General features: G+C 37.2%; 1 protein-coding gene across 1 annotated transcript; it reads right to left on the bottom strand.

Moving 5' to 3' along the window:
• Positions 1 to 11,258: 11,258 nt before the first annotated feature.
• Positions 11,259 to 14,578, bottom strand: LOC107683502 (endosialin-like). The gene has a single exon (XM_016479555.1). The coding sequence runs from the start codon at positions 14,359 to 14,361 to the stop codon at positions 12,196 to 12,198; it is 2,166 nt and encodes a 721-aa protein (XP_016335041.1). The 5' UTR covers positions 14,362 to 14,578; the 3' UTR covers positions 11,259 to 12,195.
• Between the last annotated feature and the right edge of the window lie 1,798 nt (positions 14,579 to 16,376).

Below are 16,376 nucleotides of genomic sequence, written 5' to 3'. Positions count from 1 at the left end.
GTAGTCACTTTATGCTTGACCATAAGAACATTTCATGGTCAAAGCAAACACATCCTAAAGAGACTTGGAATAGAAGTGGATATGCAGGTTTCATAGGAGACTTTACCATGTGTTCAGCCAATAAATCAGGCCGGCCACAAACAAATGAATAAATCACAGAAAAGCAGAAAACACAAAAAAGAACACATGTCAGAACATGCATCGATGAGAATATAGAGAAATAAGCATCTTTTTATTTTTCTGTCTGCATGCTCCACAATTGTGTGCGGGAATTTTCATCTACAAAGACCGTGTATTTGAACTTGCGACATCAATTTGGAGTCCTATCAAGTTGCATGCAGTGACTCTAGCATTCGTGGTGAAGCAGCCATACAAATATATTGAGTTCTAGATATATACAAGTTTGAATGCTAACTTTTAATGCAAACAAGCTATTCATGCACTAAAGCATGTACAAAACATTATCTTAAAATAGAAGTCAACTATCTGTTCACTATACTGCAGCATCAGGCAGAAAAGACCTAGTGCTCCCAAGTGAACCTCTATGAGTAGAAACACATGCATGCTTTACTGCCTCCCTGCTTTAGTCATTATGTTTCATAAGCACATTTAAACGCACTTTGTAAACACTGAACTGACCTTCACAGCTGCAAGATTAAATAAAGAACCCACATCATTTGAAATCATCTACTGCAGGTGACTCAAATCACAGTGTTAATATTACTGTCAGCATCTGCAAAGTCAGAAATAAGGACACATGAGTGAATAAATGACTGGAGACATCTGGGAGAGAACGAGAGAGAAGGGGGAAGGGAGAGAGAAGAATGGAAAGAAAATAATAGCAAGTATTTATTATTGTGTAGCATTGCTGTTGTTCAGAAAAAATCTATTTATTCAGTTAATGTTACTATTTATTAGATGACAATAACCATAAGCAAACATCTCACAATGGCTGAGTTTCTTCCATTCAAACATTGTCTAGTGGACAACATTTGCTGTTTGAAATACTAGTTTACTACATACATTCCTGTGAAGGCAAAGCTGAATTTTCAGCAGTCAATATTGCTTAAATATTGCTTCATATTTTTATGCAAACCATGATACATTTTTCAGGATTCATTTTCATAAATAGAAAGTTCAAAAGAACAGCATTTATTATTTTTTTGTAACATTAAAAGTGTCTTTAATGACACTTTTGATCATTATAACAAATTTTTGCTGAATAAAAGTATTATTATTATTATTATTATTATTATTTAAATCTTTCTGATGCCACACCTTTGAACAGCAGAGTAGGTTATCTGTGTATTCTATGCATGCATAAAACCTGCATACTGTGCACAATAGCCATTAAACAGAAAACTCCAAATGTGCATTAAGCACTTTTTCACATAATGCTCTGATTATAATTCATTGCCATTGTTAAAAATTTCCTTATTCAATTTCCATGCCAGTACAACCTCTGAGACCAACCTCTGAGCAACCTCTATCAAACTTTAACAAGGCGTTCACTTTTACAAAACTTTGCTTCAAATAAAAGCTTCTTTGATTCTGGGAAATTGCATAGCTGAACTACTTTTATTAAGATGAATTTATAAAACCAACATAATTGATTAATGTGTTGAAACTGCAAACTATTATTCATTTTTACAATACACAGCCTTCTTTGCCTCATGCCAAATCCATTTGGTAGAAATATGGGGCATGCAGTTCTGTTACAGAAACTCTCTTTCACACTGTCAGAAAGAAATGTGCAAATATTGTAGTTTTAGGGGTACAGCAGCTTGTCACTGGGGCAGTACCCTCAAAGGGACACCTTTGTACCTTCCTTACCCCTAAAGGGTTCACAATAATACCATAAGAGTACATAACATACCTTACTCAAAGGTACTAATATGCACTCTTAAGGGGTAAAGAAGGTACAAAGGTATCCCTTTGAGGATACTGCCCCAGTGATAAGCTGCTGTACCCCTAAAGATACAGTACAATATTTGTACAGCATTACAACATTTTTTTTTTCTGACAGTGTGAAAGGGAGTTTCTGTAACAGAACTGTATGCTCCATAATTTGTAATGGATTTGGCATGAGGCAAAGAAGGCTGTGTATTGTAATAATGAATAATAGTTTGCATTTTTTTTTTAATTCTGAGGGTGCAGAAAGAAACTTTAATTTATTTTTTATACAGCCTTGATGAAACTATTGAATATACAGTAGCAGATACAGTATTATATACATATATTCCGTAAGACAAAATTACTAAATGTACATAAATTATCCTGCTGAAGTATATACCCTTGGTTAATATCATGCGTTGCCTTCTTGTGCATCCATGACTATTTATAAATAGCCGTTTGTGAATTGTGTCTGGTTTGTCTTCAGCAGTAAAGCTGATTCTTGACAAAAAGCCTCCAGGTACTGTGATTTCTTCAGTTTCCTTGCTCTGCACATTTAAAATCTTCCCAGTTGTATGTATATATCACGAAAGGTTGCAAACAGTCACTGATGGTCAAAAATGCAATATTTTGTTTTAAATATCATGTATGTAAACTTTCAAAAATATGTGTAAATTAAATTATTATTTAATTTTTATTTACTATTATTATATTATTATTTTGTCTTTTGGGATATATTGTATGTAAAGGAATAGAAAAATGAAACGCAAAATAAAAATGTATTATTTACTCAAACAGGGATTTTGTGTGTGTGTGTGTGTGTGAGAGAGAGAGAGAGAGAGAGAGAGAATACATTAAAAAAATTATTTGTTTTCATTCACTTTTAAAAGAGTGGCTAGGATATTCTTCACAATTTTGTCAAGACATACAGGTTCCGAATGACATAAGGTTGAGTAAAAGACGGAAAAAAAAAAATTTGTACATATGAGAAAAGAAATGTACACTAATGAGAAGAATTGAACATAAAGAATACAAAAAAATGAATATATGAGGATAAATGCGACAGGATGGTACTAATCATATGTTCAGTGCTGCCACTGAAACCTTTTACTGTTGATCAAGACAGACAGAATGAATCACACTGAATCCCCTCAAGGGCCCACAATGGGTGACTGGATTGTCAAAATAATGCCCACAGTGCTGAGCATATATTTTGACCAACAACTTGGTCGAGCCGTTTAACTTCAGACCAATTATAGAAAGCCTGAACAAATTGTAGCATTTGGATGTGAAAAGCAGTTTACCTTTGAGATACGGTGGAACTAAATAAGGTCTCTACAGTAACCAAAGCCCATTACCAAGTAATCTCATAGCAACACTTAACTCTTCTGCCTTTAAGGCAAAAATGAAAAGCAGTACGAGTCAGTGAATTTATCTGCTAGCTAGTAGATGCTCAGTCCCAAGGCTACAGAATCTTTCTAAAGCTTAACTGTAATTGGAGAAATACAGACTTAATGGAGTCAAATGAGCCAGCAGCCTTCTCAATGCTATTTGTTCTGAATATTAATTGAACAGACATTAAAATTCATACATTCTAATGCATTAGCCCTTCATATACCTTCAAGGACCATGTAAAATTTTCTTGAGTATGATTTCTGCAATGCGAAAGCAAAACTATGATTCCCTTCGATCAATTATATTTACATTTACATTTAGTCATTTAGCAGACGCTTTTATAAAGCAAATCTGCAGGACCGGGCAGTTTTAGCAATGTGGTCTGAGAAATTCAGCTTATGATCAATCACAGCTCCAAGGTTTCTAGCTGTTTTTGAAGGAGTTATGGTTGATGAGCCTAACTGGATGGTGAAATTAAGCACAATTAACATGTGCTCTTTGGTCTATAAATTAAATGAAACACACTGAGAATCACTAAAGTACCAGAAACTATGTATACTGTACAAATTTCATTTAGGCTACTCTATACCTCCAAATGTCAACATAGGAGTATCTGACTCCAAACTATTTTTTTCTATTGCAAACATTGCCTCTCACAATGTCAAATAAGCTTTATGCAAATGTTAAATGAAAGTGGACAACATTATTTCATTGAATGAAAGAAACTGAAGCAAGGTTATGAAAGAAACACGAGGCAGGACACAGGTGACGTTAAAATAAATGATATTTTAACGTGACTGTAAAAAGACCAACCTTCAATGCATTTATAATGAGAGTTCTGAGGTGGCTAGTCTATATTCACAGCTAAAAGACCTTGATTTGACAGAAAGATTATTAACAAAGAGTTATGGAGGATATATCATATGTTACTGTTGATGTGAATAGAATAAAATCATGCAAAAAGCTTTAAAAGTTCCTAGCAAATGCTTAGCCATGCCTCAGCAACCACCAAAAACTCACATCATCCACAGCTACAAAAACAGATATACTGTAGAGTGCTGCAGTGATTACATGCAAGAGGTTTTACTGATATTAAATGAAACATGAAAATATCTTGAGCTTGTATTAATGGCAGACTTCATTTTAGGCATTTAAACAAAAACCCATTTTAAAACCCACTGACTTCAGGACAATGCTGAAAAGCTAACTTGTTAGGTTTTGGCCTGCAAAACACATCACCTCTGCAGCACTCTATATTTCAAGAATGAATAAAATTCACTTGTTCTATAGCCACGTTTCATGTTCATGAAGGCTTAGTGTTTGAAGTGGTATTGTAGTGACACTGGCTTCAGTTTTAATGACTCAACAAAAATAACTGATCCGTGATATCCATTGTTCATCGGCCATGAATGAAGCAGAACCGTAGATGAATGCTGACTGAAAAAGTGCACAACCCCAAGGGGCCACATGGAGGAAACATAGGACTCAGTCCATCACAGTGACATTTCCTCAATAGTCTACTACGGCATGAGTATAACATTACCATTAAACACCTGCTAACGTCATATTCTGAAACGATTGTCCCCAAAAATGCTTTTTATGTGTTTGTGGCAACAACTGTTATCAGCGCAAATGATTCGATGCGACAGCAATTTCTAAAGCTCTGGGGCGCAGTCATATTTTTCCTTGCTACATTATGACCCCTCTTCCAATGTGTCAATATGACACCATCTAAAACATAGCGAGAACAAAAGCACCTTGCCCGGTAATATTATTAGAATAAAGGTCAAGTAGGAGCTCTTGTACTGTCTACATGTCCTTATCATTTTGTCAGAGGTATGCGGGCCACAGCGTGCAAAAAAAAAAAGCTCTCAGACTTGGCTTCCGTCCATAGAAAAATTCTGCATTGCAGACCACACTGAGACCCCTGAGGTTGGGTGCTTGAGAAACTCATCACAGGGAAGGTGGCAGATTATGACATTATGATTGATAGAAATGGCTAAAAATAAAACGGGGCACAAAAATTAGGGCAACAACCTCAATTTCAGACAAGGTCCTCGTGTACTGTAAACAGGACCTAGATTAAAGAAGAGTTCAAATCAATTTTTCATAATTCCGTAAATGTTAGGATACGGACGGACCTCCCATTTAAAGCATTTTCTTGGAAAGCGAGGTCAAGGCACGGAGCGTTAGTGCCGCAGGAGAAGATCGTTTAAAGAAATGGTGATTTTATGACCCTCCCACATCTGGTTTCACCTAAAGCTCTAATAAACTCCATTATGTTCCAGTGAAGTTTCCAGAGAGTCATTTAGCAGGAATTAGTAAGACAAACTGGGGACCTCCACCAAAAGCTGCGAATCCAAATACCTGCCATAAATATATAGTGAAGAGAATCTTTTTTTATTCATTCCTCTTTTTCAGCCTCAGTGGAGTCAATTAGGAGACACAAGCTAAGGATAATGTATTGTGTTTAAATCTCGGATGATAGAATTGGAAGGATGATATGATTTAAACATTCTTTCCTAAGTAATATAGTCTAGCCAGGTGATATCTATTAGAAACGACTCACTTTACATAGTCATGGCTCACCACTCCATATTTCCACCAATAAAGGCTGCATTCCAAGTGCAAATGGCTCAGATAATCAAATGATTCCTCATGATTGGTTTACTACATATTTCCATAGTTTAGGTACTGTTTATTGTTTCAAAGCTGAATGAACATTTGTCTTCAGCTATTCATTTAATCAATTGAATCTAATTTGACAAGAATTTTCTGACGACTTCCCAAATAAGAAATTTTTACAAATGACTGAGCTCAATTTTCCATACTAGCTGAGCTGCATGGAATTTACATATACACACAAAGACACCTGAGGCAATCTTTCAACCCACTGAATCTTTTCACTATTAAAAACCGAGCATAATAATGATCAATAATTTGCTTTCAGGAGATGCTGATTGTGCTGATGGGTGTTTGAAATTAAATTATATTCCAGTTATAAATGACAGATAACTGGCTATTACAGATAGCCTGGGATTACACAAGATTTGTATTTTAAAGACAACAAGTTCGAAGGGATCATAATTTTCTTTTTGGGTTAAAATAATTTCTTAATATGAAATTCGAATGGTATGACAATTAGAGATTAGACTGTCCAGAAATTGAAATCTACACGCTAATACACACTATACACATAGGCACGCAATGCTGATGTTGTTAAAGGGGTCATATGATGCGATTTCAATTTTTCCTTTCCGCATAAACACATTTCATTACACCAAATACACCAAATAATGTTCTTTTTAGCAGCATCATATGACCCCTTTAACATTAACAATTTGAGAATAAAGTATAACAATAATAATAATTATAGCAATTAATATGAGCTCATTTAGATTAAATCACCATTGGTAGCGTGATTTATTATAATGCTTTTTTCCTCAATTGGTCAGAACAAACGTGGCAGACTTGTTACTTACTTGTTCAGATGACAATATACGGTGAAAATTCTTATTTGGGTCATATATTCCAAGATGTAGGCTAGAATCTGTTATGGCGAAATACAGTAAATATCCACACCGGTGCGGTGACTGACTGCCACACATACTCTTCAAAACATCAGATTCATCCACGCTGGAGCCGTGTCGACTCGCATCCCACGCAAGGAAGATAATTCCGCAAACCGCTACAATTGCAGGCTTCAAACAGAGATGGCGACAAAGAGGCAAAACGTACGGACTGCGGCTTTAATATTTATTTTACTACATTAGACAAAATACAGTAACGTCTATTATAGTGAAATTGCTGTTGCTACAATGTGCCATGGAAAATAAGGCTGATTTTACGGTTGACTGACAGATCAAAGGAGTAGCCTGGGAAAGCCCATGATCTGCAAATCTGCTCAGCAGCTTGTGAAAACAAATAGACCTTGAATGGCGTGAACCATATCTTCAAAAAATCTAATTGCAGATTTTAATCCCTCTGTCCCATAAACACAAGATATCACGAGGTGTTATTAGTACTTTAAGAAGCCAAAACAGAACAAGAAACAGGACTGGGATGTTGGTTGACTTTCCTGAATACAAAAAGCTTTGAGAAAGGCAGCCCTCACTGGAGTGACTTGGCAAGAGAAAGTGATGCTCGTGTTGGATCAAAGCACTACTCAAAGGGAATTTCATGATTTGGCAAGTAATCCAAGAGCTTTAGAAAAATAGGGCATAACTGCATTTTGTCTGATCTGCTTTATTCTGCAAGGAAAACTGTAAGAGCATGCAATATTTCAGACAATTGATTGTTGTTTTGGGCATGGAGGATGCAAATGAATTATGTATATTACATCAGAAACATGATCTGCCTTTTTGGGAGATTTAAAAAAAATTCAGTTGAGAGCAGATTATGAAGTCGACTGATGAAAATCCAACATCTACTGAGCAATTTAAACTCTATAGGAAGTCATCAATGGATAGTGCACACATAAAAGCTGACAGACGAGTTGAATTACTGAAACAAATGAACTTTTCCACGACATTCTAATTTATTGAGATGCACCTGTACACCCAGTGGCCATTTTAAAAGGCATAAGGCTTGCTTGTAAATGCAAACATATAAATAGAAAACCAATTTGCAATATGTAGATCTTTCATAGATGTTCAGTAGTTGTTGTTTTAGTCAGTTAGACAATGACAGTTACAATATTGGTATACAGAAAAACACATCTGAATGCCATGTTTCTAGAACAAAAATATGTCGCTAAAGTGGGCAAATGATGTACCAAAGTGGGCTGTTCACAATCAAATGTACCTGATAAAATTGCCACTCAATGTATATTGCTGAGAAATAACTGTGAAGTCTTATCACACATTTTTGGTGCACAGATCATAAACATTCACAGAGAGCCACGTCTCATTTCTGCAGTCCCTTTATAGCTGCATTTACAGAACTCACTCACATACATAATGCATGATGTTAAAAGTCCTTTGGTTAAGGAAGTATCTGCCAAAATGTAAATTTTTGTATTTCTGAATAATTTACTGAATGCTGTAAAACAAAGATTCCAACCTAATATATGAAAAGCCCAGTTTGAGGCGTCTGTGGTGTCGTGCAGAGCCAGGCTCCATATTACTGAAGTGCAAAACTCACAATTCCCAGAACTCATCTCTCCATCCTTCTCTGAATCTTCTCTTAGATTCCCTGGCTACCAGGTCCTTCTTTCTCTTCACACTTGGACTCCTCAAATTTCTGACACTTTGCATTTTCACACATGACTGACCATAGAACAAACATTAGAGCAGGCAGCCAAGCGAGTCCATAAGGATACATGCTACGATTTGCTTGTATTGGCCACATACAGCATAGCCAAGACTCGCCTGTACGTGACTCGTTCAAATTGTCAGCAAGTTTACAGAAAGTCCTACAGCTGAACTGAACATTCGGATAAGAACCAATAAAAACTGGAATGAGGAAAATGAACAGAATGAAGGAAAACACCTCGACATCAAACACACTCGTGAATATTTTCTTCTGCAAGATTTTAAACTTCTAATACATGGTAGTACTGGAATCTGGGTCATTTCTTGACAAATATTGCTAGGTTTCTCTAAACTTAGAAAATTACATAAATAAAACTTTGGTACTCTCTGACCTAATACACTAAGTTATGCCGAACACATTTGTCAATATTCCATGTCTGACAGGATATGGAATGTCAGACTGAAATCACGGGGCGTTTTTAATGAGCCATATCAGCCTCCATAGGTGCTGGAAACGAGGCATAAAATGACTTGAAATTGATCCTATAGGTTGCGTGGAATGTAGGAACGGTGCTCCAATAATAATTCTTCCTTAATTAATACAGCTGACAGGTTGTTTATCGGAAAGGCAGGAGAGCGTAAGACTGGTTATGCATGCAATCAAACACACACAGACACACAGCTAAGCCAGTGATGCCTAACACTCTTTGGAATACATAACATAAATCGGTCCATTCCCTCTCCTAATGCACTACTGAATTTAAAAGAGGCATCTGTGGAATGTGGAATGAGGAGGGGCCATGATAGACTCCAACATTTTCCTTTGAAGAAATCTTTACCCAGTTGCTTGTCACTGTGCTAAATGTGAGCATGCCAGAGGGCACAAAGCAAACACAAACAATCAGCAAGCCTTTGAAATAAAACTCATTACTGTGAGCGATTGTTTAACTGACATTAGTAATTATAATGGAAGGTTGATTAGATTATTTAGAGTGATTATTTGAAGAATTAGTTAAATGCCTTTAAGAAAGCATAATGATTTCTAGCAGTGGCTATAAATTGTTTTGTATAAATTGTTCCCAAGAAATAATATGATATGCTTTTTTAATTTGCATGAAGACAATCATGTGTATCAGATACTGACATTTAGCCATAATGCTTTTTATATTAGTTTTTTTGCAACATTTAAACACCAGTCTTATGATCAGTTACAGAATTAAAGACAAGTACAGTAACCCCAAAAGTATATGGACACTTAAGTCACAAATAAAAATGTAAATATCACTGAATTATAGACAACAACATTTACTTTCAAGCAAGATAGGGTGCTCTCTCTCTCTCTCTCTCTCTCATGCACACACACACACACACACACACACACACACACACACACACACACAGAGTTTCCATGTTTTATTGGGACTCTTCATAGACGTAATGATTTATACTGTATAAACTGTATTTTCTATACTCTTACCCTAACCCTATCCCTCACACAAAACGTTCTGCTATTTTATATTTTCAAAAAGACTATTCTGTATGATTTATAATGTTGTTTTTTATGGGGACCAAAAAATGTCCCCACAAGGTCAAAATTTACTGGTATTATTATCCTTGTGGGGACATTTGGACCCCAAAACATAGGGAATATGAGGTACACTGAATAAGTGTTCAGAATTTAGTCAAAAGTATTCTAGTTGCTCTGCAAGGACACTTTAAGACCACTTGGTCAAAAGTAATAGCAAAAATGTGTCAGTTTTGATTAAAAATCCAGAATTGGTTGTTAGCAGACGCCTATTGCAATGCAATTTTGAGACTTTTGGAGTCACTGTAACTGTATACACTGCTGTTCATCAAGGCTGCATTTATTGAAATACTATCTCAATAAAAACTATTTTTTAACATATAAAATGTAATTTATATGCAAAGCATCATTAATCCAGTCTTCAGTGTAACATGCTCCTTCAGAAACCATTCTAATATACTGATTTGGTGCTCAGGAAACTTATTATCATTCTCTATCATTATTCTTATTATCATCAATGTTGAACAGTTAAGCAGTGTTGCTTAATGTTTTTGTGGAAATCACAATGCATTTTTTCTTTGATGAATAGAAAGTTAAAAAGAACAGGATTTATTTTTTTGTTAATTTTTGTAAGAATGTTGAAGTTTTTACTGTAATTTATGATCAATTTAAAGCATGCATGCTGAATAGTATTTATTCACTATTATTTACTGTTTACCTGCCCCCCAGTTTATCTGACCACCCAAAGATGAATCTAAAGACATGTCACACAGAACTGTAACCACAACAGCAAAACATGTAGGAAGCTGTCAGTTTTCAAGCGATTACACCAGAGTGCTTTTCCTGTGATGATGTGAAGGCTGAGCACGCCAATTATCCACAACACTGCATGACAGTAAGGAGCTCTCTGATGTCTGGCCAGATTTATCTGATTGGATAATCAGCTGGTACTGAGTACAGAACATGTGTACTCAGCAATGGGACACATTAAGAATAAGATGAAGGCACAGTTACTTTTATAGAACTGAGCAAACCCTTACATCCTTACTCTTACCCTTAAAAAACTGCAAATTCTACAAATTAAACCACAACTTTCCTATTGACTTTGTAGGAATGCATTAGCCATAGCATCAAAAAACAAATATTGCTTGTCTCAAACAATGAAGACACAAACTTTTAAACCTTATTGAGCACTTTAATAAACAGTTTTAAAAAAATCAAGTAGTAGTTAGAGCAGGAAATTTGGTGGTTTGTGGTTTAAACAAGTTTATCTGTACCTTACCTTCACATATCCTCAAGAATATCAAAACATAATACTGCAACCGATCAAGGAAAGCCATTGGTACATGATTGTCTGACTGCTTGTTTTGACATTTCATAATGCTTGTGAATTATGACTAACTTCACTCTCACAGTGTGGCATAATGACCAGACTGTCTACATGCATGGTAACCTCTAAAGAACTGATTTCAGAGCAATTTTTGTCAGATTACTGTCATTAAACACACAATGTTTAGAAAGCATTTTCAAATCTTCTTGTTACAAGACTTGTTAGGCACAGTTTGGTTAAAACAGCATTTAACAAATATGATAGAAAGCCTTTTTTCTTTGTCTGGATCAGACTGAATTTACAACAGGGAATAAAAATCTTGACATTGTCAAAATGGACTGAAATTATGGCTTCTTACAGAACAAATCTCTTAAGACATGAGGAAAGTTCCTTCAAAATGAAAAATAAATAACCTACATTACTCAACCAAGTATCCTCATCTATTAAGTATGCTCTCTTAGTTGCCATGTGATTGTTGAGCAACTGTTTCGCAAATTAAAAGATCAGTGTGACCAACAGTAGAACTGTTCAACAAGAACTTTTATTGCCTCTTGAGGACAGCAGAGAATGAGGCTCAGTGGTTTTAGAGTCATTCCTCCTTGCCCCCCACCTCCCAATTCTCGCTTAGCAGATTGTCCAGATAAACATCCATAAATAATCATGGATTAAAAAATGTCAAAGGGAAAGGATGGGGCGCTACCCTGAATTTATCAAATTCCTCTTGGAACTCTCGCTACTGTGAAGTTACAAAACAAAGTTTATTTACATATTTCACACTGTCCTGTCACAGTCCTACTTGCTTAAACATGGGATTTAGTTACGCTACCAGATATGTCAGTAGCCGCTTTATCACCAGCACCAGCAATCCAGTGATAGCAATCGCTGGTGTTCTTGTTCTGTGGTTTAACTGTGTAGCGAGTACAATAGATAATGCCCAGGACCACCATCACCACAATGAAGATGCAAAGTGGGACTAGCAATCCGATTAGTAACCAGCTGGTTCCTTGGCTCTGGTTACTGCTGTTGTCATTATCAATAATGACCTCCTCTATTCCTCGTGACTGCATTGGGAACAGGGTGGAAGTTTGTTGCCCTGGACCAAAGGTGGTTGATTCATCATCATACATGTCAGTATTATCATAGTCTTGTTCATAAGACTCATATTCTCCAAAAAGGTCAAGAGGGTTCTTTGCAGTTTCCTGTGTCTCAGGCTTTGTTTGGGTTGAGCTGAACCAGAGCCAATTCCAAGCGCCGCCTGAAGCTGTGGAGGAAGGGAGGACTGTGGGAACCGTGGTGCTCTCATCCTCATAATAGTCTGGTGTGGGCGTCAGAATTGCTGGTGGATAAAAAGCATTATGAACTGGTTGCTCTGGATTAAGGTCAACATTAACATTAATGACCTCAGGGGAGCTTTCAGTCAGTGTAGTGGTTTCAGGTTCCTCTTCAGTTGTAGAAATCAGGTCTGTCGGAGCTGTCTCCACATTGGGCAGCTCAGTCTGCCAGTTCCAATCAGAATCAGGTGGAGGGTGCCATGGGTATGCAGGATCCTCTGGTTCCCAAATGGGGTTGTGAGTAATCCATGGGTTGGAGACGGTGGTTGAGGGAGTCTCCATGTCCTCCCCGATGGGTCTGCAGGAATATTGGTCAGATTGAAGAGTATAACCTTCTTCACAGTAGCACTCAAAGCCTCCATCATAATTGATGCACATCTGTTCACATGTTCCTTCAATTTGACATTCGTCAATGTCATGACATTGACTCTGGTCCTCTTGTAATGGGGCAAAACCAAGATGGCAGTGGCAAATATGGGAGCCCAATGTGTTCTCACACGCATGCTCACACGGGTTGTCCGAACACTCATCCACATCTTCACAGGCACCCTCTTCATCTTGTCGGTAGCCATCCCGGCAGCGACACTCAAAGGTTCCAGGCGCATTTACACAGATATGCTCACAGGGACTCTGTAGGCATTCATCGACATCTATACAGCCCCGTTCATCAGGTGCCAGCATGTAGCCATCAGGACAAGCACAGCGGTAGCCATCCATCACACGCAAGCACTCGAACTCACATGGAGCCCCATTGCAAGGGTCAGACGGAAAGCAACTTACCCCATCCTCAGCCAGGAGATAGCCATCATTGCAATCACAATAGTAGTGCGAGTCATCCTCAACGCAGAAGTGATGGCAACCTCTGTTGTCTTTATCGCACCAGCTTGTCTTAGGCGTATCAGAGCAAAAAGGTGGTTCCCTGTTCCAACCAACAGTTCCATCTTCCTTTTGTGTGCACAGAACTGACTGGTCATCTTTAGCAGGACAAGGTACAGCTGCTACCGATCCAAAAGGGATATGTGTTAAGAGGGTACTCAGCAGGTTAAAAGGGGTACTATACAGTGTATTCCCACCTCCCTCGCTAGCAATAGCTGTACACATGCCTCGGAAGTTGTACCTGCACAGGTAGCCGTCCACTGAAATCGAACAAGGGCCATCCTTCCATTTCAGATTATGTCCTTGCTCATGGGCCGCAGTGCTGTAAGGCATCACCACACATCGTGGGGATGAGCAGGTACTGGCCGAGTCCTCTTGTAGCCAGTTGGTGTACTGGGTGTCCTGATCTCCAGTGACCCAAGAGAAGCCACGCAGGGGTCGGGTGGGTGAACATTGTCGGGGTTGTCTCTGAAGGCCAATCCAGATATTTGCCTTGCCTCTGTGGTGTTGTCTCAGTTCCACGTTCGAGAAGAGCTCTTTCACTATTGCTGCTTCCTTTGGATGCCTGATGGTGACCAGGTTCCCTCCGTATTCCTTGCAGCTCCGCCAAGCCTCCAGAAAGATCTTGCGCTGAAAATGGAGCACAAAGCACCCATCCTCCCTGCAGAGTGCATCCCGTTCTCTCAAGTCCTGAGTCTGCACCCCGTAGAGGCACAGTAGTGAGGGCAGCAGAATAACACAAAGAACTGGACAGCCCATACCTCACACCTACTCTATTTTCTATTGTACTTTCTTTCCCTTTTTTTAGGAGGCTTTCAGGGCGCTAAAATACAGTTTAATGCCCTAGTTGCCCATTCTTCTTCTACTTGTACCTGTATTAAACTTTTCCCTTCTTTTCCTCTCTCTCCACCCTCCTCTCTCTGCCCTGTCCAGTGGTGATCTGTGCCTAAGCTGAGTACTTACAATCTCACCCTTGACGTTCCAGCAAGAGAGAGAGAAAAGGAGAGGGAGGGTTGGAGAGATGGAAGAAGGGTAGGAGTGACTGAAGAAAAGGGGGAGTTGAAAACAGATGTTTTTGGCACAGGCAGAATCAACGTGTGTGTGTATTTTGGGGGGACTGGGGGGGGGGAGTGCAACAGTCTCGGTTCCTCTTCCCCAGAATGTAACGTATGTTTCTCATAAGTGTGTATGGAAATGGTTTGGGACTCTGCCCCTACCACACGACCCCCCGCAACCCTGACTCTCCACCCCCACCAAACTCTGAATGGCGGATAACTTATAACAAACTGTAACGCTTTTTTTTTTAACCATGTAAAAAGCTAGAGAAAATTTAAACAAAGGCTGTGTCTGCTGTAACAGTCCCACTTACATCTGTCAGCACTTTATATTCCAGCTTTTCTCTGATCTTTCCTCTTTTTTATATTGTTTTTTTTTTTTGGGCATTTGGTCAGTCCTTGGATCATTTTAGCTGTGGCACTGTGGTTAATGTGTGTTATCATGACATATAAAATTATGTTCTTAAGCAGGTCTGAATCTGGCCATTTTCCAAACGTTCCCCACTTCTCTAAAAACTGGCCTATAAAAATGAAAGACAAAAACATAAAAAGACAAACGTTAGTATCCAAATAAATATGTTACTTTATTTTTATTCTATTTGATGAATAAATTACACACAAATTGTTGAGTGGACTAAAAGAGTGATTCCAAGTTGGCAGTGTGTATTTTTCATAACAGTTTGTTGTAATGAAATATATGCATTAACATGTGCTTCCCAATGTCTAATAAACATTGTTATGTAAATACATATTCTTCAATGAACGACCTTGTTGAATGAAACAAGTATTGTTCACACTGGGTATGAACAATACTTGTTTCATAATTGTATGAAATGTAATTTAATTACTTTTCCCTTGAAAGAGTAAAGTAGGGGATTACTTTGATTTTTTCTGTAATTTAATTACAGTTACTTCTTATGTAATTGAACTTAATACTGTGTAGACTGTAGAACATTTATACACAATACAAAAGTGTATTTAACATCAAAATTTAAGGTCTAACCTTAAAATGCATGCTTTTTTATGTACCCTTCTCACTTTAAATACTTTGGTGAGTTAATAAGAATACTGGTAACATTTAGTGTCCAATTCTCACTATCAACTTTTTGGTTATTAGTTGTTGAATATTACTGGGATATTGGCTGTTTATTATTACTTAAAAAGCACATATTAATGTCTTATTCTGCAAGACCTTATTCTAAATCCTTAATCTTACCCAATTCTTAAACTTAACAACTACTTTACTAAGTATTAATAAGCAGTAATTAGGAGTATTTTGAGGCAAAAGTCATAGTTAATAGTTAGTTAATAGTGAGAATTGGACCCTAATCTAAAGTGTGGCCAGAATAAGTTATGTAGTTACTTGAAATAATTAAAATAACCGTTTCATGTCTATCCTTGTATCATTAACTTGTCGAGGTTGATATATGATTTAGAAAGTAATTAGTAATTAACTAGTATTTAATTACTAAATTACTCAATTAAATGACTTAACTAGTAATGAATTACTTAATTAGCAATTAATTAAGTAATTAAGTAATTAAATACTTTCTGGAGAGAGTAATTTGTACAGTAATCTAATTACACTGTTGAAGATGTAATTAGTAACTAGTAATTAATTACTTTTTTAGAGTAACACCCAACACTGGTGACATCTTAGCTGAATTAGAAGAACACAAACTTTAAAGCTGCAGCATTTCAAACTTCTTTTTTTTTTTT

This window comes from Sinocyclocheilus anshuiensis, unplaced genomic scaffold, assembly GCF_001515605.1.
Source record: "Sinocyclocheilus anshuiensis isolate Anshui unplaced genomic scaffold, SAMN03320099.WGS_v1.1 scaffold874, whole genome shotgun sequence".
NCBI classification, from domain to species: domain Eukaryota; kingdom Metazoa; phylum Chordata; class Actinopteri; order Cypriniformes; family Cyprinidae; genus Sinocyclocheilus; species Sinocyclocheilus anshuiensis.
Note: the sequence above shows the minus strand (reverse complement) of the source record. Positions and strands in the feature narration are given on the sequence as shown.